General features: G+C 35.4%; 1 protein-coding gene across 1 annotated transcript; it reads right to left on the bottom strand.

The window, feature by feature from the left end:
- Positions 1 to 3,937: 3,937 nt before the first annotated feature.
- LOC120336056 (uncharacterized) lies at positions 3,938 to 20,397 on the bottom strand. Its single transcript, XM_078109964.1, has 21 exons — positions 20,270 to 20,397; positions 19,833 to 19,925; positions 18,646 to 18,810; positions 17,862 to 18,014; positions 16,469 to 16,623; positions 15,500 to 15,635; positions 14,599 to 14,731; positions 14,108 to 14,190; positions 13,259 to 13,357; positions 12,715 to 12,742; positions 11,763 to 11,869; positions 11,442 to 11,466; positions 10,580 to 10,668; positions 10,009 to 10,074; positions 9,416 to 9,472; positions 8,945 to 9,068; positions 7,965 to 8,127; positions 6,866 to 6,974; positions 5,951 to 6,102; positions 5,198 to 5,317; positions 3,938 to 4,649 (listed from the first exon to the last, which is right to left on the bottom strand). The coding sequence occupies exons 1-21, from the start codon at positions 20,319 to 20,321 to the stop codon at positions 4,596 to 4,598; spliced, it is 2,163 nt and encodes a 720-aa protein (XP_077966090.1). The 5' UTR covers positions 20,322 to 20,397; the 3' UTR covers positions 3,938 to 4,595.
- Positions 20,398 to 23,164: the final 2,767 nt, after the last annotated feature.

Genomic DNA, 23,164 nt, shown 5'->3' with positions numbered 1-23,164 from the left:
TTATCTTGAATACTTGGAGATAACGCACTCTGTTACCATATATTCTCTCGACAATGATTTTTTACTCACACTGTTAGAAAAATAATATTTTGTAGAAGATGATTATGACAAATGGAATCATCGGCATCGCTTTCCATTTTTATATGTTTTTTTTTATATTATTTATCTGACAAAAATTTAATATTTGTCTCAACATCTAAAATATTATTCAAACATATACCAAAGCCTTGAACAGTCCGAGAAAATGATCTAATATCTTTTACAATGCTATTTTTCAACCCCTGGAAAATGTGTAAATTTAAATGTAGAATACTTGTTGGAATGGCCTCATACGCCCAACATCTAAAATATTATTCAAACATATTATAAAGCCTTGAACAGTCAGAGAAAATGATCTATTATCACTTACAATGCTATTTTTCAACCCCTGGAAAATGTGTAATTTTAAATGTAGAATACTTTTTGGAATGTCCTCATACGCCCATGCTTCGAACTCTCGACCAATAGATTAGAATGTCATTAGGAGCTAAAAATACAGTTATTGATATAAAAACAGATCAAATCGAAACCAAAAGGGATAAGGTCCAACTGTGTTGGATGGGCTGTGTTGCCTCGCCTATTCACTGGTGCTATCCCACTACTGATCGACGCGGGAACTTTTGGTTGCTCCCTTTTGGGCCTGGCCCGGTTCGTTCCTCCTTAGTCAACCTGGACCTCCCGAGCTTCCAGGGGAAGACCATATCGACGCCGAACTTAGTGCAAACACCGGATCGACATAGCACAAGACAGCACAGAGCTCCCATCCTCAAGCCGTTCACCAATCCCGGCCTCCAGGTAACTGGATTACAGACGCACGCCACAACGTCCAGCCGTTAGTGTATCTCCAATATAATCTATTCATTCCCCTCGTTCGATACTCCGCCCTTATCGTCTGTGTTCAATCATGCGTGAAAGCTCTCGTTTGAATTAGAAGAAAGAGAGCGCCAACCTGTAAACATAAATAAAGTGGATAATAAAGCCGGAATTTGTTCGATGATCGGGGATAAAAATAACCCATGCGATAATTTATTTCGATAAATACTCAAATATCCAATTTGAGATCATATTTTACAAAGTAAATATAGGAGAAATAAATATCTCCATAATACAATTTTGTTATTGTGTATAAAATTATTTAGACACATTTGGGAAATGATTACATGAGATTGATATATCGGAACTTAAAACGAATTTGAATTTTTTTTGTTGTTTTGAGAGTCAGGTGAGTACTCATCATATAATAAGCAAGGGCGTGTAATGCTCAAGTATTATCGCAACGAGACATATGTTAATCTTACGATTTCAAGATCTAGGAAGTGATCAGTGTGCGCGAAGTAATATCTGGTTTTTTATCTTGAATACTAGGATATAACGCACTCTGTTATCTTATATTCTCTCGACAATGATTTTTTACTCACTCTGTTAGGAAAATAATATTTTGTAGAAGATGGATATGACAAATGGACCACCCATCGGCATCGCTTTCCATTTTTATTGTTCTTTTTTATAATATTTATCTGACAAAAATTTCATATTTGTCCCAACATCTAAAATATTATTCAAACATATACCGAATCCTTGAACAGTCAGAGAAAATGATCTATTATCATTTACAATGCTATTTTTCAACTACTGGAAAATGTGTAATTTTAAATGTAGAATCCTTGCTGGAATGGCCTCATACGCCCATGCTTCGAACTCTCGACCAATAGATTAAAATGTCAATAAGAGCTAAAAATACAGTTATTGATATGAAAACAAATCAAATCGAAACCAAAAGGGATAAGGTCCAACTGTGTCGGATGGGCTGTGTTGCCTCGCCCATTCACTGGTGCTATCCCACTACTGATCGATGCGGGAACTTTTGGTTGCTCCCTTTTGGGCCTGACCCGGTTTGTTCCTCCATGTTCAACTTGGACCTTCCGAGCTTCCAGGGGAAGACCATATCGACGCCGAGTTTATTGCGGACACCGGATCGACATAGCACAAGAAAGCACAGAGCTCCCATCCTCAAGCCGTTCACCAATGACGGTCTCCAGGTAACTGGATTACAGACGCACGCCACAACGCCCAGCCGTTTGCGTATCTCCAATATAATCTATTCATTCCATTCGTTCGATTCTCCGTCCTTATCGTCTGTGTTCTTCATGTGTTGAAACTCTCGTTTGAATTCGAGCAGAGAAAGCGCCAACCCGAAAACATAAAAAAATGAATGATTTACCGAAATTCCTTTAGCAATCGAGTTTAACGATATGACATGTGTAATATTACTCCCCATTACTCGTTACCATATCAGACAACCTCGAGATGAGAATTCCCATCAAACTGTTTATTCGCAGTTCACCGTTCTATTTCCCTTACGTGTTTAAATCGAATATCTTTTTAGACACGAAATGTACATGCACCTCTCTGCTCATTTTTTATTGTTATTGATTATAAAATTGTCTTCCTCGCAACTAATGAACTGGTTGATATTCAATCATATTTTTATTTTTCTAATATGATAGAAGCCTATTTTTCATAACTCCTTCCGCGTGCTATGGAACCGACTACTATGCTGTTTTATTTCAATTTATGGAATCACTTTTATATTACTATTGTACCCGTGATTTTGAGTATTATTATTCTGTTTACTTATATATACCGTGTTTTCCCGAAAATAAGACCTAGATTAGAGTTTGAAAATAATTTCAATATATGCCCTCAATATATATAAAATAGGGACCTATTCAATAACACAAATTATTTTTTTTGACCTAGTTGATAGCAAGAGATCTCTCTAACACGTTTTAAATGATTGATGATCTATGTTTTGAAGTTATTTTGAATAACAAAGTGTTATTTATATGTAAATAGATATTGGTTTCCATATTTGTATATTTAAAAATCTCGTATTTCTCTACTTTGTAATTTTGTTTTTTAAATGAAAATATAAGACATCCCCAAAAATAAGCCTTAGTGTTATTTTTTAGAAAAAAACTGAAATAAGACACAGTCTTATTGTCGGGGAAACACGGTAGCTTGATTGTGTTTAATTTAGTACCCTAATTGTTTTTTGTGAATTTAGCCAATACACCTTTTTTCTGTAATATTTTTGCTTGCAAGACTTTCATTTGTCTTCTTAAGTAAGCAACTTATGTACCTCAGATTCTCCTGCTGTGCGATAATCCTTATTTTTATTTTTAATGCTCGTTGTTTCATTTTATCGTTTTGTGTTTTACTGTTTTTAACTGTTCTGGGGATTCATTTTAGATGTCGTTCTCCACTGATTTAGATGGTGTTGGTGCTGTTAAATTGTTATTATTCCAGCCTATTGTTTATCACCTTTTTTCTGTCTGAATTGATCTTGATTCACTCATTAGTAGTTAGTTGGCAACCTTTTTTTAACTGCGAGCTAGTTATGAATGGCGCACATGGTTTTAGTACTCTATGTCTCGAATTGTCATCATTTTCATTCGAGTGCGGTCGCGGCTTACTCGAGTCGAAGATTTGCCTGTGTGAGAAATTCATGGACTCTATTATGAGTGGTAACACATAACAGGCCCTCATATAAAAACAAATATCGGAGTGCAGAATAACCTTATGTAAACACTCCATAAGTTTCTTTTGCAATGATATCCATATGTCATTGTTATGCGTGGGGGAAACATTTATCTAAATGCTCTCGGGTGATCGTGAAACCTTATGAATAACCAACTAATAGAAGCAATTACTTTGCAAATAACATCTTTCTCAGTGACACGCTACTCATTGAATAACGCACGCCATGACCTATTTTACAATGACAGAATTACAGTAGTTTCTTTTATGAAAGGGCTAAAACATTTTTGGCGCAAAAGTATATCATGTTGCTTAAATCTGTAGCCTAATCCTTTCCAAGCTGACCATAACACGTGTCTTGATATACAGTGATTTTTATTGCAGTATCGTTATGGCGTAAATATGATGAAATAAAATATATTATGACATATCTATCTTTATCAGAAAATAAAATACAATCAACTATGATTTGTTATTGTGCAATAGTTACATTTATGATTACATAATAATGCCTAAAGTTAAAAGAAAACGTTGTTATAGCGTAACAAAAAATCTGATGCTGGTTTTGGTAATATTTAATAAACATGTTTGCTCAAATCTAGGAGAAGGCCACGCAGTCGAGCACACCATTCATTATATATTCAAGCATTAATGGAATAACTTATCCCTGATCTGTAGCAATCATGCCAGGATTTGAAACAGCCTACTCCAATCGCATATCATAAATTGGGGGCCACTTTAGCTATAAGTCTACCACACTTTATCATGAGATCTACCTCAAGCAGATATTATAGTGTGAGGCCTGCCGTTGCATTTTTCATCTTCAAAAAAAAATCACTTATTTTAAATCTTGGTATGTTATATATGGCGGTAAACTATCTCGGGTCTCATATAATATGAATAAACAGGGTGGTCAAGTAGCATACAGGGTTTCCAGTGACTTTAAAATGAATAAACAATAAAGTAAATGTGAGCTAGTAATCGTCAGTGGTTTGCGGTCAGTATCTTAGTGTCCTTTACAAGCTGTAGTCTCCGGTTTTTTCCATGATCCAGTTTCGGTATGCAGAAACCTATCGAAAATGTAATAGCGAGATATAAATAAATTAGGGCATTTTTCAGTCATTCTGTTTACTTAAGTACCAGAGTCTTTGATTTTGCTACACCAGATGTAAAATCGCAGTGATTACTTTTCAAAAGCTATGTGACTCGTTGAAATTACTAAATTATCCGAAAAGATTGTTGAATTGCAAAAATATCAACGGACAAAGAATCTGACAAGCACTCACTGGTACACAATAAGCTACTATTTATGGATGGACCAGAATTGTTTTGGATGGTGTTACCTACAGCAGCAATCCAGGAATGAGAACGATTTTTAAGTTCATTGCATATTTTGAAGTTCATTCGTAATTCCTGAATTCGTAATTACTGAATTGTTAACAGAGTAATTATTTTGTTACCTGCCGTTGATTCCATAACGTTATGGTATTTGTCGTATTATTTATTTCGGCCTAGCTTATTTCATTTTGCTTAGTGACATTGACCTAGGTCCTAGGACCTAGAGTGTAGCCAACTATACCCTCATCAATAATACTATTGTACTCCTCACATAACTCACCTTCACATAAATGCCCGGATGTTTCGGTCGTGCACATCCGATTCCCCAGGAAACAACTCCAACCTGGTAATAAGTTTGATCGTATGTTCTTTTGTAAGTTAGAGGTCCACCGCTGTCTCCCTGTTGCAAGATGTAATAGTTTTATTATGAGAGCAAATGAAATAAGAATACATGTCGCATACAGAAGAGGACACTTTACATAATGTCTCTTTTTGGAGAGGGAACTTTGTTCGTCAACCAAGAAACACGGCATTGTTACGTCTACTTAACGTTTCGATTTTGTCGTTCTCACAAAATATTAGAATATCATTTTATTAATCAAATATTTGGTACCACGTGACCTACACTACTTTCATGAACAAATGGGTAAATAATTCAACACTATTATCAACACTATAAAGTCGCAAGATAGCCACGCTAGCTATCAGAAAATAGCCATATCAACAATTTTTCCTGTATTATTAAATTTTAATTTATATTACTTCCCTGGAGTCGCGGAAAAATTTAGCCGTGCCGAGTGGGGCATGGTGAAAAAGGGTTGAAGGAACCTGTCTGATCTAGTTAACACCACGTAATACGCACATGACAAGCTAGTTTGCCGTATCGTGTTATATGCATCTCCATAAACTTGCCTAATTAAACGAGCATAGTACCGAATATGTAGTGTTAGCGTAATATGGTAATATAACCTAACATACATACAAAAAGTTTGTTAGCAGCCTCGCACTATTGAAATAAACTCGCGATATTTACCTGACAAGAATCCTTCTGGCCACTTTCAAAACCGGCACAAATCATCTTGTTCGTAAGTTTGGCAACTCCGCGCATCCATTGGTTGCATGTGGCTGTGCTCTGAAGTGGAAGATCTACTTTCAGAAGAAACGCGGCTTCTCCCTTCCCATCCTCTGTAGCAATAAAAATAAAATAAGTGTTAGTATTTCAAAATTTAAATACATTAATTTAAGCAGTGGGTAAAATCTTTTGGCTTAGACCGTATTTTTAGCGTCAATAGGAATAGATTTGTGGTCATGAAAATAAAAAAGATGTTGTATTTCAAAATTTATATACATTAATTTAGGCTGTAGATAAAATCAGCCGATGCAACCGTGTTATATATCGGTAATACCGATGGATATGTGATACCAATCGCCATTCGAACTACATTTTCTTCAGGACACTGATGTGCGACCTTTAATGCAGAAGCCATCATTTAACATGGGCTTTCTGGTAGTTGCGAACACAAAAATTTTGATCATTGATCTTATGACATGCGTCGTTTGCTTCGCACAAGCTAGCTCTTAGGGCATTGTAACATCATAAGCATAGATAATAAATTGGAATTAGGTATAGACTTTGCAATCCAAAGAGGTTGGAATCACTCGCACGTGCCAGATAAAAGTGAATTAAAAACTCGTTTCGCGGCCGCACACCATTCAAATATTGGCACTTCTCCACGGGCCACACTATTTTTTATTTGGGGGCCGCAGGTCGCAAACCTCGGCTTTAGTAATTTCAATACCTATGAAACCGAGGCTATTGTCTAATAACTTTTAACATGTTGGAAGCCACACTACAGAATATTGTATTCCTTTCTGTGGTCCGAGTTTTAATTTTTGTTTGTATAACGCGCGTTATTTACATATATGTATAACTGAAGTTCAATATTACCTCTAATGTCTCCCCATCCAGATACAGTGACCTCAGTTCCGGGGCTCGGTTCCGCTTTTGCCAGACAGACTGGGAGAATGTAGTTTGTATATTCAACTGGTTCTGAAAGCTGAAAATTGAAGAAATAATTGTTTCCTGTTTCATTGTATAATTTGAACCGGCGTCTACCAAACATCGGACACATGATCGAATTCTAGGAATTGTCGAAGCAGCAGTTTATACAGATTCGTGAGAGAATGTATCACATAAATTACTATAAAATTTATCGTACTTGTAAGTTAGTTCAGAATCCACTAGCACTTAGTTTTGTTACTAGGTCATATATGAATCAAAATAATGAAGTATCCAGCTGAAAATCACGATTTTTGCCCTCATTTGAAAGCGGGGGTCTTTCTTTGATTGCGTTTTTTTACACCAAAGGTTTCTCAACCGGAAGTAAACTTGAGGTTATACTTTGCCTGCGTCAGGCGTATATTTTACAAGAAAAAAAGTACGTGGCCGTCGCCATATAGTCGATTTTAACATTTTTCGGATTGCTCCATTATCTGTTGCGAAATACATGTTATCATTTTCTCGCTGAGCACAGATACCCAGCCGGGCTTTAATTTTTCATATTTGACTTACTTTTGTATATAGTATACAGAGAAGTAATTTTTACTTCTGAGCAGTGTTCCCTCTAAGGTGTGCGCGTGTGCGCGCGCGCACAGCTTTGAGAGGCTGCGCACACGTATTTTGATGTAATGCAACAATGTTCTCGGTTGACAGGTTGAGAAAGTTTGTTGTTGGCCCACCCATTACCCGATTAAAACGCCAAAATTTCTTCATTGGTTTTTGCACAAATATTAGTCATTTCCAAATGACGCACACATACTACAAAAATTAGAGGGAACATTGCTTCTGAGTCAAGATTTTGACGAAACATCGGAGTTGAGGGTTCTCGGTTTGAAAGGACTTGTCCGCAAAACAAACATTTAATGGCAAAAGTAGGTGCTCCCGTAGTATGTGCACAACCTGAACATAGTATGTGTACCAGGTTCGGGTTCAGGTTGTGCGCCATACTACGGTAGCACCCAATAGTGTAATAAAACTGTTGTCTCACCTTCATCAATGCAATATCATTGTACATGGTTTTATCATCATACCCAGCATGGACGATTATATGGGAAAACGTAACGCTTTTCACCATATCCGAACTTTCGCTCGGTTTTCTCTCATGGAGTCCTAAGTAGGCGGAATAATACTTCTTGTGTTTTGGGTTTGGGCTGAAAAAGCGAAATTAAATCATAAAGGTCTGGTCATATGACTCTTAGCGACGAGAGGAAATTCTTCTTCATATTCAAGACTCTGGAATCAATCGGAGTGTTTCTTAATGTGATTGACTATCTACAGTTGGTTACGTTCAATTTCGAGTCGAGTCGAGTATAAAATCGAGTCAAGTCATCAAATTTTGATTCAAAATCTGCGACAAAAGTTTGACATGCAATTATACAAACACAAAACACTTACAATAACTATGAGTTAGGTTATACTGGACGAACCAGCTATTCTTCTTCTAAGCGTTTACGCTAATGCCACGTTTCAAAACAAGAAAGGAATTTTGTGGTTCATTTTGCATTGTATTTTTTTGTAGTATTACTAATATTCTTTAGTTTTTTATTAATACATTATTACTTATATATGCGCATTATAAACTACACGAACTGTACAAAAACTGCACTTGCATTAGTAACTAGGGATACATTAAAGATTGAATATTTGACGTTGTTTTATGCTTAGTGGGGGAGTGTAACAGAATTCCAAAATAACCGAAGGGGTAATTTAAGAAGAAATGCTGGGAACCATTGCCCTAATGGATTTCAGGATCTATATACGTATAATGCAAGGATGCTGTATTAAGAATGAGCATGGTTATTTCATGCAAATCAAGAGACTCGCATAGTTTAGAAATGTAAGATATTATACATAAATCAAGTCAAGAGTCTGCACAGCAACACCTCTCTCAAATGTTACAGAAACATTTGTGTTGGTGTCCGAACAAAACTTTTAAATTACATAAATATTAAGAATTGTTTCACTTACACGCAATGAGCGGCTGTCAAAACCCATTCCCTGTTAATGAGGCTTCCTCCGCAGATCGGCTGTCTCGTAGGACCAAAACGAAGACTCACTTGCCATGGAATTGTACCTGCCTTCACCTCGTCGCCTGAATAAAGTTTGATTTGAGATGTTTAAATATGGAGCTATGGTAGATATTACAGCGGGAGCCTTTTTGCTTTATATAATTCAACGAGAATTACCCTAGCCATCAGCTGAGTTCAGTAACTGTTTATTATAATCTGTAGTGGGCCGTGTTAATGGTTATCATTCCCGAAGTGACCGATAATAGCTTTTCCCTGCTAATTAATATTCCCGACTGTGTGCTTGAGTTTTTTCCGCAATTTTATGTATATTCCAACATTTCTTTGTGAAGGTTTATACTCTTTACATGGAGGATTATGAACTTTCTCTACTCCATACTCTAAAGTTTAGAATGCAATAAGTAAAACATACCGTTGACAATTCTTGCATGAGAGTTATCAGTTATGACTGGTTTTCCGCAATTTGCATCTGTGTGGAAGAAAAATGATGTATTAATCTCTTTATTAGGATTTGCAAATTTTCGCGTGACCTCATGGCTCTCAATATAATTGCATTCAAGTATATCATTAACCGAATATTTCATTATTGTTTCAATCAAATGGTCGAGAATTGCGACTTAGACTGGTTACTTCTCAGAAAAAATTGATTTGATCGGCTTGGTGACGCACTTGATATAACGGCAATTAACGTCTAATTACTGAGTTTTGCAAACAGCAAGTTATATAACAAGTTCAATCAAATAATTAGGCCTTGGGTTAAACTACTATATATCCAACTTTGGTTGCTAGTAGTTCATCTTTATCTTTAGTAACTTCTGATACAAATTTCTAATTTTTGTGTGATATAACTGACTGAAAAATGGACTTTTGGATTGAAAAATAGAAAGAAAATGACTATGAATAGCTGAGTTACATTTCAGCAACACATTCCAACAATTTGCACAAACCCACAAGTTTTCCTAGATAGCTGTTTTTTAAAACAAGGAGTAATAATAGAAAGCCAACCTGTAATTCTTGTAGCCATTGGAGTACTCGATGCTCTTCTCGTTGATGTAGTAGCGGTTTCAGAGCCTGTAAAACACAAGTCGGTATTATATTATAAAACATTTATCGACATGGTTTGCGTGGTCAGGTCGTAACACTGAGTTTTCCAACCGTTTTCGATAAATCCATCCCTTGGCGGCTTGGCTCATATTGGGACTGTTTATTTAACCATCGCTATACATAAAATGTCTGTTTGCGGTCTTTGTTCAATTTTGATGGATTCTTAGCTTCCAAGTCGCACGTTGGCTTTTGCGCAGTTTGAATAGTATATAATAAGCCCAAAATTTTTTATTACAGTAATATTAAATACCTATACCTACCTATATATACCTATAAACTATATCGGTAAAACTTTACCCAAATACGAAGTAATATTACCATCACACAAATTACAATATTCATCTATGGGAAAGTCGTTCTCTCTGGTAGGGAACTCTGGTCTAGCTCACTACGTCAGGCCATCCATCCGCATAATGATTTTGAAAATTTACAAACGAAGATTCAGAAACAGGACGTAAGACATTTTACTTACTCAGACATGCTTCGCACGTTTTGCCGCAATTTATTGCCATCCATTTTTCATATTTTTTGCAGTAGTGTTTGAATTTATAGCATGTCAATCTAAACAAAGTTATTGAATATCACTTTAATTAAATGCAATGTCAATGCAAGAATACGTAAAAAGATCGATGTTTGGACCTTATGAGTTTGCCATCACGAGTTTGATTAATTATTCTGCATAGATTTGCATACCGAGTAACTGGACCTCGTCCTTGATATACAATTTACTTCTTCACTATTTCTCGCAACGGATTCAGGCTAGCAACCAAATAAGAGGCCGAGGCCCGCCATTTATTTATCGGATTTTCTGGGGAAAAGATAAATCCGTTCTTTTTCTATTTCATTTTCATTCATTTTCATTTCAATCTTATATTCAATAAATATATTTTTGATCGAGCATCATGATTTTGAAATAGAAGAGAGCAATGCTCAAATACATAGTCACGAAAGCTAAAACGAAGTGGTATCAAAATACAGTAACGGTAATCTGCCCGCCAGGTCACTGAGATGTGATGACGTAATCACGCATAACTTCGATGTGAGGAACGAATCCCATGGAGTCCACACATGTATAAAATAATAGCTACTCCTAGCAACAACAACAGGCTGTAGCCACTGAAAATCCAAAGTAATTGGTCCAGTAGTTAGAGAGAAACCTGATTGTTTTGACAACAACATGATAACAAAACTATCCATTTTGTGTCCAAAGATATCCAACGACTACTTCCCTATACCCAGGTGTTTACGGACAGTTAAAGATTAGAGCAAATTTTGATTGAAGCTAGAGAAGACGCAACACAAGTTTTCTAACAAAAAAGTCATATTTTACTCACGAAGGTATCTTGTCTTTACACTCAGCTAAAAATACAAGAAAGTTAATTTTAATAAATACCTTTTTGAAAGTGGTTTCATTATGATTTCTAACGACCTCCGTAATCTCACACATATCAACTTATATTGCCTATTTCAGTTATATTAAAGTATAAATACACAAGAACTGAGGATTAATTTGTAGAATAAAAATCAAAATTTGACAACCAAGTGTACAAAATCGTTAGTTTCTTGAACTTTAACTTCGTGATATAAATGTTCGACAATTAGCAAAATGAAGAGCCGACTTCATCAAAATTAAATAATGTGATATATTGTCTTACGGACTGTTGTAATTGGAGTGCAAAACGCACAGGTAGCTGGACAGTATGCTTCCATGTAATCAACATAGGTGTGTTGACAGAAACCTTGGTTCTTCCAGTGAATGCAACTGTTAAAAATAAACATTTTTAATGAAGAGAAGCTCCAGGCTTGTTTATGGAATTGGGGATCGTCCCATGGAATAGGACTGCACATATTTGTATTTTCATGGAACAGTATCCATACCAGAGCAACCTTATTATGTCAGAAGTAACCTCCGTTTTTATACTTTTTTTGCCATATAAATGAATCTGACTCTTCTTCTTCCTTCGTATATTCTTGTATCTAATATTTGTTTTTGCAGGGGGATATCGAAAGGGCTTTTCATGAAAATGAATTTCCTTCCCGTTGTATGGGATGTGGCAGCCATACATTGCCAAGTGATAGAAAAATATGTCCCATGGACAAGACTGAGAATACACAATTGAATGCTTTTTTAAGTTCGGTCCCACTGACACTGAATTGCAATATCATCCTTAATGCAGTATTGGTCGTTTTCGACTCTTTTATCTATCTCTTTCAATTTTTAATTGAGGGCGCGTGAGCGATTTATAAAAATATTGTATGTTGCTTGAGAGAGGGTTCAACCAACGGTGATAACGGTAAAGACTGTGGAACCGTGACTTGTTCTGTCTTATCGCAGGGTATCTTACTCAACGATACAGTTGAAAGCGTAAACGTTGGAGATTTAATCTCACAGAAAAATCAGGCATTCTATGTTATTTTGTTTTTTTTGAACAATTTGCGCCAACATTTCCCAATCGGAATGGACTCCCCCCAGGAAAGATTTTGCTCCTCGGGAAGGGGTAATTTTTTTTTGTATTTGCTGTAGTATTACTAATACTATTTAGTTCTATGACTAAATTTAGACGGGCAGTTTTGAATATTCGTTATGTCATTATTAATTACACTTACTCAGGCTGCGGTTGCAAATCTTTGCAATCTGTAAAAAAAAAATAGATTACTAGAAAACAAAAAATGAATTGTGTACAAAATTACAAAAGGATAAAAAGGCGAGCCGGGGTAGAGGATAAATTAGTGGATTTGTATTCAGTTTCATATTTATGAATCCTCGTCAAAAATAATTCTAAACTTGATTTATTCGAGATTTGAATAAATTAATCAATTTGGGCAACTAAACCATATTTGGAATGGAATTTCTGAAAAATAATAAACAAAATTTGTACAAGAGATTTACAATAAAAAAATTCAAGTGGGGATAAAAGAGGTTCATGAAGTATTTTTACTTTTGTCCAAAAAAAGGAATTCCAAACTCGATTTAAAAAAAACTTTGCTAGCTGGGAGTAAAATAATATAAATGATTAGCAATTTTAAAAGTTTTTGACACCCGATAGGCACAGATTATACTTTGAAATGATGCAACAAGTGGAAATTTGAATATCCCAGTCCTAACTCAAAAAGATGGAAATAAATGAACTTCGAAAATTTCCTGACTTACTGCTTCCTGTTCCAGTTGTCACCACGGGCCTTGGTGTTGTTTTCGTTGTCCGTACTGTTGTGGTAGTTGTTGGTCCCGCCGTAACAACTTTTCCGCTGCCTGAATTTCATTAATATGTTAGTTTACTATATCTCTCATGCTCACTCAATCTTGTTTTTTTTTCACTAGCATTATAGTAGCGTTTTCTCGTCGTTAAGAAGTTCACCCCCATAGGGGAAATGTGTTGTTTTGTTGATTTTATATTCACAAGCATTAAAGCAGCGTCCAAGCCGTTAAGGAATTCTTCACCCTGGAGGAAATTCGTTGTTTTGGGGGAGAAAATATAGGAATATTACTTCATATTCGGCTTTGTTTCAACAATATCATTTAGTTGTTAGTTATTGGAAACATCGTGAACTATTGAAGCCGTGCAATAACCAGAACGCGTGCTGCGCATTAAGGTAGCTAAAGACCATTTAAATTTCAAATCAATAAACAAAACAGAATTTTTGTGCATTGTGAAGGGTGAAATATAGAGATCCGCCAAGGGCGGGCGGTATCGAATTGGGAACAATACACCGCGGTGAAGTTGCGTAATGCCTTTCCTGAAAACTGAAGAGTTATTATGACATCACGATTAGGTAATATGACGTCACATAATATACGATATTGCTCACTCTTATTATTGTTTTTGCTCTTTGCGCATGGGAGAGTATTCAATGCAATTACTCACACGAATTGCAAATACATATATAAACATCCTGATGAGAGTTAGGTTAGCCTCTGTGTCACGTTGACGAAGCTATTTTTCTGCCCTCGCGACCGTAACTAAGCTAATTGGATAATTATAAAAATAAAAACAAAACTTACAGTAAGCTTCGTTTATTTCTTGAAGATCAATCGCAGAAAATCCGTCCCTTTGTCCTACTCTGACTCCCGATGTAGTACCTCCACTATAATTATGAATTATTATATGATAATAGCAAATTCAATAAAATTTATATTATAAATTTATACCATCTCTACAGTTCACCGAATCCGCTATATGGCACATTTATATACAAAGTAAAAAAATGGGACAATATTTATATATAGTGCTCTTTGTTTTTATAGTGTGTATGATATTCAAAACTAAAGTACGCCCTAACACGCTGGGTTTTCGAATTGATGGTATCACTGACTTTTACTCTTCTACGCATTAGCTTAAGTAGTGAAATGAAATGTTTCCTATGGGAAATGGGGGCCCAGTGTTGGAGTTCCTATCCTTCTTTATTCCTATTTTACTCCCAACGAAACTTTCTACTGGCACTCACTGAAACAATAAAAACACGATTGAAATGTACATACAGAATTCAACTCACATGACTTCGATCGTCTTTTTCCCATTCATACTGAAAGCGAGTTCGCTATAATGCATGACAGATCCTAAATCATATTTTGTGGTCAAAGGTCTTACTTTCGACGCATCTTGCTTGTCGAAATTCTTTTCTCTCCCTGTTCAAGAACAAATTTTAAAGAAAATAGAATCATGTGAAATTGTGATAAATAATATGTAATCAGTTTACGACACGGGCCTGCTAGGTAAAACGTTGGACTAAAGTGTGTTGAGTTAACAACAGGTTAAACATCTTGAGTTCAATTACTGTGCCTGCTACCTCATGTGCTGCTATTAATTATATACTACTTTAATGTAATCAAATACACGGAAAAATGCAATCATATGAGTGTGTATCATTAGTGTTCCGTGGAAAACCTTGTGGTGTTCCGCGACAGAATGTTGCTTCACTTTTTGGTTGGCACATTTTATGTTAACAAATATAACCAATTGCACACGGTTCTTAGAACCTCTTGAATACTTCGTTGGGGTCGCGCTACACCAAAAAGATCGAAAAGCTCTGATATAACGCACTGACACCTCTAGCGCACTTCATATTCACACAAATAAAACAAGATAGCTATGCTCAAATATATGGACACGTAGAGTCGCATAATTTTGATGACGTCATAGCGAAAAAAAGTAATAGCCTTATGGAGAAAATTTTTATCTTTAACCACTGAAAATTCCAAAGCAATTGGTCCAGTATTCGAAAAGAAAAGCCTTATCTTTAAAACGTGTTGATGGAGACAAATGAAAATAACAATAACAACAAAATTTTGAAACGATCGTTATGTCCACTACGTGTCCAATAACAAACCATCGAATGTGAAATATGGCCGTCGGAGATAAATAAACTAGAATCAAAATTTATAAATTCGTCTTGCCTCTCTGAATATTTTCGTGTTTGATGCGGACGTATTGATCTCTGTCAGGGCGAGATTGTTCATGGAAGAATCCGAGAGCGTGCATCAGTTCGTGTTCAATGACGCCAAGATGGCCGCAATTTGTTCCAAGTGACAACTGAAAATGTGAGGAAAGTAAATAAATGTATCATATTATGATTTTTACCTGTATTGCGTTTATTTTGAGTTTTGCTGTTCCATAAAAAAAAAATTTCCCATAGAATACTGTTCTTTTGAAAAGCGATTTGCGCCATTTGCAATGATACATAAACTCGAATTTTTTTTTCAACACTGCTTTGATTTATTGCCTGTACCATTCGTGAGCGATTCACTGATTCCCGGCTTTTTGATGACGGCGGAATAACTCAGTTGAGCTTCTTTAAGATATCGTTAGGTATCGCGGGGTAGTGTGGTAGTGAAAAATTGGCATTTCTTCGTTGAGTTTTACGGATCACTGTAATCAGATCATTATTACGTTGATACGTCATGTCCGAGTCATCTTAACGGTATTACGCTTTATAAGCATGTTGCAAATGCATAGTTCTATTTCTGTAAGGTTTCGTCTGACAAAATTTGGACTTCCCCAGACATACGTAATTCAACTATTCCAAGAAATGCGGTTACGTGCATTTATAAACAATGCACACCACACCACGCGAGTTACTTTAGTCAGACGAAACGTTATAGAAATGTATTTCTTAATTCCTCGCATTGAAATTTATTAGAGTAGTCATTTATGCGTAAACGGTGCACTTAGAGAAATTCTAGATAGTTGTGCGAAATGTGTGTATAGCTTCTTTCAAACACCATTATATTCCCATAGCTGTTTTTATGGAGTAGAAGGCGCCTTAGAAAAAATAATTTTTAGACTGTTTACGCTCTTGATACAGTTCGTCCGAAATAGGATTATTCCAAGTTCAATTTATAATAGTATAAAGATCAAATGCTTACGTGTTGACCGCCTCCCACTCGTCCAATATATGACCAACACCCGCCTTTATTTAGAATGTTTATATAGTTCCTTTCTGTGGTTTGTTTCCTAAATCTGATGCAAGTTTTTTGACGATATTGTTCCATTGCTTCGATGATAATTTCTTTATGTCCACCTGCAAATAAAGATTCGAGCTTCAATTAGTTCTTAAATGGAGTCCCCAGTCTGATCTTTTTTGAAGTTGAGAGTCGGAGTTAGAACGCTAGACTTGGCCCGCCTGAAATAAATATTTTGTCTTCAATTCGATTTTCAAATACCCTGAATAAATCTAGTAAGACTTTAGTCGTAGTCAAGCGTGGGGGTTAGAAATAACTTACCATTTCCAACAGAGTACTTATATATTCTGTATTCGAAATTTTAAGCTGTATCACGACCGGTATTTTTGAAATGTCGAAAAAAATAAATCAAAAGTTGTGCCTTATCGAAACAAATGCCAACTTGTAATTCAATATTTGACAAATAGTTATTTGATATTTGAGTTTTTATTTTCTATATTCCTGTTTGAGTCTATCAAAAAATGACGTCAGCATATTTTTTAGTAAAAATCGAAAATAGAGTTATTATTAACTTTTGTAACATAGGTAATGCTATTGAAACCATATCCATTCGGTATAGTCTTCGTTCATTTAAAGATGACTGCTACGTTAGAATCTTGCGAATATACATTTTTGTAAATTGTTTGCTGTGGTGCGTCGTGCGCAAAATGTATTTTGCTAGTGGCACTGAATTTGTATACTTCAAATAATTAGTAACATTTGCGTATTTTTTAACATCAATACAATCATAGTGTTTGTTATTTCTAACGCTCGTGCGCTTATACATTATTTCATCACAAAAAAGGATATGCATCACAAATTATGATGTCATTATTTAACCTGAATCAGCGGTTTGTTCCAAACTCGACATACGGCAAAAATTAAAAAAGACGTTTTTGACGTATTATCAAAAACGTAAACGACTGTCTTAAGAAGTTGCGTATACATCGTATTTCTGGTGCGTGACGTAGTTTAGATAGGTGTAGAAATCATTGTAATGTTCCAATTGCAATTTGAATGGCCTCTCCCGTCGAGGGCTTAAACACCAGCGTACATAAAATCCCTGCAAATGTCTTCAAATGAATTTAAATTACCTATACGTAGTATTTACCAAAAAATCATCTCTTTCCCGTTATCTCTTGAGCCCCGTGTTTTAATTTATTTCTGCCCCTATTATAAATCTACAAGTAACATGCATTTGCTAGCACGCAATTTTTTTGAAACTACTTATAACTTCTTTATCTACATGTATAGAGGTTTGTCAATTTAAAATGTCGATAAAACAGAAAATTAAAAAAAGTAGAATATAAAATCTCACTTGGAAGACTTCCATCGAGAACATAAGGAATATAAACCATTCCATCGCTTGAACCTGGCCAGTAAAACTCCTCATTACTGGTTAAACCTCGGGCCAATGGTTCATCAGGGATTTCGTACCCAAACATTCTGTTCACTAGTCTCATGTTGGTCGCTGTAAAATAAATCAATGATATTGTTTAATTAACTCTTTTATTATTCTGATTCATTTTATTGAGAGCTGGAATAACTTCTGCATGTTAGTTCAAAACAGGGTCACGCAAACTCGAATAAAATGTCGAATGCTCAACAAGGGTGTAGGTTAAAGGGCGTGAAGCTATTTATAAATAAACATATTTGTTAGATTCGATCTTGCCCGCATTATTTTGGAAATTTACATTTCTTTAATTTGGATGTTTACGTTCCATCCACTAATTTCCAAAGTGTTTTTCAAATAAAACATACTTTCGCCTTGCTATTTTTTCTTGTAGCTTATTATTGGGCGCTTGACAAATTCTAAAAGGTGAGCGCGGCCTAAAACGTTCGAGAACCACCGATATAGAGTTTTTATACGTCTTTATACAGCGACGCACACAATAATGCTTTAAAATTACGTAAATACACAAACGTGTGACGCCACAATAATGAAGTTTCTATTTGCCAAGTTAGATCGAAACAGCTAACGGGTCGGGCTGAACGCCGGAAAACGTTTTTTCATGAGTCTTGAGTCTTGTAGGTCTAAAAAGCGTTTCAAGCCCTTAAGCCCCATTACGTGGAACAAAATTGTAAAATCTACGCATACTCACATGCTATCTTCATATCGCCTTGAAAGAATTTATCCGGGACACATTCGCAGCCTATGTAGCCACATGGTTTTTGTTGTTTTCGGTCTTCATCTACCTTGCATTTGTTTGGACACATTGAGATGTCAATTATATCCGGGCAATCGACAACGGAACGAATTATGTGCTCTAAAATGAAGCTATTTGTTAGTATTTTTAAGAGAAAATTTGTTCAAAGCAAGGCCAGGAGCACTTACTCGAAAATAAAGAAGCCTGAACTTTCAGCGAAGTTACGATAAAGTGACAAAAGCTAATGAGACTATAGCGATTTGTGCGCTCATAAATACCGATTGCAGCGAGACTTTGTTAGTTGGTTGGTTGTAAAAAACTGTGATTTTTAAACTCAAATTAATCAACGACGCCAAGGTTCACAAATATCCATTTCAAAGTTATGACTCCCAGTAATAGGGGTAAGAATAAAATCGAAAACCAATAATATTAACATTTTGATTCACTTATTTTTGTAAATAAAATCACGAAAGTAAAATGCGCAATCATATCACGAACCACGGTCTGTCGTCCGGTTACTAGTCCATTCAATATCGGGTATTGGATTAGTTAGCCAGTAATTTGGTACCAGATGCATGGACTTGATAGTGGAGGAAGCCGTAACCGTTTTATTGTTTACAGATTTGTTATACTTTTTACCAAGGTGACATATAATGTCGTTCATTTATGTCTACAATAATAGAGGGAAAGGGGGAGATTGGCCTGAGAATATAAGAACTTATATCAAACAATCGCGATGATCGCAACCAGAAATGCAATTCGTACTAACAGGAATAAAGTGGCATTTCAGCGTGAATTGATGGGAGGTATTAGATATTAAATTATAATGATTAGGCTCTTAGGCGACATCTGACGCACCAACAACTATAAATTCATTCTTTCAAACGAGATGTCAGTATCGGCGATTTGACTTGGGATAAATAGCAATTCAAAATAAATAGACGAAATAAGTGTCAGAGGCGCCATTTGGTAATCTTAGTTTTTTTTTCAGCGTACTAAAAATACTTTTGTTGGTACTAACAGGAGGAGTGTTTAACAGTGTGGTGAGCGATGCGGAAACGTACACTAAATATGAGGAGCGCTCCCGTATTTCTGTTTGGGTGGGAGGGGTATTAAATATGAAATTTTCAGTTGAGGTTTACCTTCTCGATTGTTTATTTCGTTTTCATCCGGGAATTCGTTGACTCTTGGCTGTTTGAAAATGTCATATGGCTCATCTATTGCTATCTCGTGACCTGTAAATTAATAAATGATTATCATATGTTACTGACTTCGACCTGTAATTTAGTAAATGACATTTCATCACACGACGTTCGCATTGGCTAAAATGTACTAGATCTATTGCCTTACACGTTTGCGAAAGGCAAGATCACGAGTAAAAGAGATTTAGATACAAGATCTGTGAATAAACATCTGTACAAAAAGATATGATTGCGAAAATGACGTTGACAAATCGACGTCGGAGTAACAGTTAGTCAGGTAGAGACTTTAAAACTTGACAGACTTGTTGCATTCGATTTTGAGACTCAAACAATTAAAATAGCGTTTACACATGCTGCAAATATAGCATTTCTCTTACCTGAAATATTGGCCAAGCATACTGCGGCTAATACCAGTATCCGCATCAGCATTTTATTTTCAACTTTATAAAACGTTATATTGTAATAATACACTTATGTTGTGTTCAATAATATTGAATAATAAACTGTGAAAATCAACACGATTTTTTTTTGAATCTTTCAGTAGGTCTTATGGCATAATAAAGAAGCTTTTCAAATCTAGGTTCTGCTCTACTGAAGCCATATTCTAATCTAAAAGCCAAAACTGATCAAAACTCTTGTCGCAAACTCTGCCTATTCCATGCCCTTAAATATGTTAATAATATTCAAGTTAATAATATGCATTTAACGAGAAAACGTAAGCCTTATTCAATGATTTCCTTTTAACTCTGAATAATTTTACATTCTCTTTAGAATTATTATGAAATTCTATATCTTTGGCTAATTGCGAGAACCAAAGATTGGTTATCTTGGAATATCCTAACAACTACTATCGACTACTACTATTGTCGACTAATAGCATTCTGGTTATTGCAATCGTTTGGTAGGCCATATAATATGACTTGTCTATCGTTCTGATTCTCTTTTCATTTATAAGTTAATTGCGGGGAACGAATCTCAATATTCCTCCGTAATGGACATAAGAAAATTATTTTTCACAACTGATAGAACCTTCGTTAGTACAATCGTCTGGCATTTGTCTTTCGTTTAGAATCTACTTTTATTCATAAGATATTCTACATCTTTTGCTAATCGTGGCGACAAAGTTGGATATTTTACTGAATCGGGTATGAGCTTCTTCTTTTCGCCCAACCAATATGGCTCTGACTATTTCAATACTCTGTACCGAAACTTCGCTTTCCTTATGCTTTTGAACTGAGTGCTGATCCAGCTTTTTATTGGCCTTCTTATTTCACTGCCATTTCCGCTTATGATTCTATTCCTTAACAATGCGTCATCCAATGACGTCACCATAACCTATGATATATTCCCAGAATGATTGACAAGTCTTGTCACTTTGAAAGGATACTTTTGAAAAGTTGCGGATAATTTAACTGTGATTTTTGATAATTCAACAAGTTGCGAGTATTTTACAAGAAAATATATTTCATATTATGGTGATGATAATAGCACATATCAAAAAAACAACATTTTTATTTTCCAATGTAATGAGTGGGATTTGGTACAAAAGCAAATGTATATACCTACTAGTTTATAGTCAACAATTGCTAGCCCCAGCGCCATTTCATAAAAATCAACCAAGTTATAATGTACACATATACATTTAATTATCCCCTTGCTTACATTTAATTTTCAGAAAGAACGGAAAGAAACGAGCAAAGCCGATGAATGTTGCGCGGAAATTTCCGATTCAAATTTTGAATCCCCCACCCTCCCTTTTAAAAATTCTGGCTGCGCTCCTGATTATAGATGATGTCATATTTTAATTGCCGCCTCTTTGGTTCCATTTTTCTGAGAGTTTCTTTTGATTTCACCCGTTGTTCCACCAGTAGACTGGACAGAAATTAAAGCGTTTTCGTATCCACAGATAAATACTCAAAAATCGATGCGTTCACTAATTTGGGATATTTGTATAGTGCGATATATAGTTGTGTCATCATAATAATTTAGTTACGATGAATCTAACGCTATTATTCGCAACACTTTGTAACATAGTTTTTGCCAAAAGACTTTGTCTTGATTTGTTTGTTTTTTTGGATTTGTGAATTACTAGTTAGAGGCAAGCGTAGAAGCGTCCAGTAAGTTTAGAAAAGCTGTTATAACGTTAAATGACGTTTAATTGAATGCCAAAAGTTATTCATTACTGATACAGTTCTAAAGGAACGCTTTGTCATTTTAGACGACTTGAAATATGCAATGACTTACACATAGCTAAATTTAAATGTAATATTAACTGGCGGACCAATAAAAATTGCACTTTTTTTTCCAAGTATTGCTTCAAGGGGCGTTTCTAGTTTTACATCACAACTAAAAGGCGCCCTTTCACCTAAAAATTGCGCAAAATATTGAAAATGTCGCTAAGAGAAATCAAAGTTTGTGGCATATATTATCAGAGTTTAGCGGTTACCAATTCCATTGATTGTACGTCACAGTACATAAATCGAACCGATTATTAGTCATGAATTACTGTTCGCGTTATATGGCAAGATTATGATGTCATAAAAACTGTATGAACAAACATGGAAACTGGCGGAAAAAGCTATTTTTATAAAGGATGTGCAGGTAAAAATAGATGCATAAAAATAGAACAAATACACATACATATTTATACATGAATGAGATTTTGCAAACTCTGGAAATTTATGTGCTCATTTCGAAGTGTGATTAAGCGTTATATTACTGTACTGCTCGTGTGTAAAGAACGTAATGCTGATTCATGCTAAATGTGTTTAAAAGTAAAATTATTAAATATTACGTAAATCACAACAAAAGGTATTCACTGAAGTTGTGAAAGAAAGTCATTGGGCAATACTCTAACTGTATTGGGAAAATATGTCGATCAGTAGAGGTTACACGAGGCGAGACTAACTCACAATCCTTCCCCAATACCTTTGCGATGGTGGATCCGTATTCGTTTTATGCAAAGATGCTGTAGCAGGAAGAAACATATCATACTATGCAATTCAAGAGTCCTGCTGCACACCAACACATTGGATATAAGTTGTAATTTATAGTCCAACGAGAGACTATCGCGACAAATAAATCAATGTACAATGGCCCTTGGCGTTTCACCGGGGTATTATGATGTCATATTTTGTACTAAAACGCCATGTTTATATGAGGATGTCACATATTCGTAAATTTCTACTCCGATGTTTATGAATACTGTATCCGTGTTCATGTATTACGCATCTTACATTTCATGAACATAATTTTATTTACAGTGTTACAAA

The sequence above is a fragment of the Styela clava genome, chromosome 2 (assembly GCF_964204865.1).
Source record: "Styela clava chromosome 2, kaStyClav1.hap1.2, whole genome shotgun sequence".
Lineage (NCBI taxonomy): Eukaryota > Metazoa > Chordata > Ascidiacea > Stolidobranchia > Styelidae > Styela > Styela clava.
The sequence above is the reverse complement of the archived record's forward strand: the minus strand, read 5'-3'. Positions and strand labels throughout refer to the sequence as shown.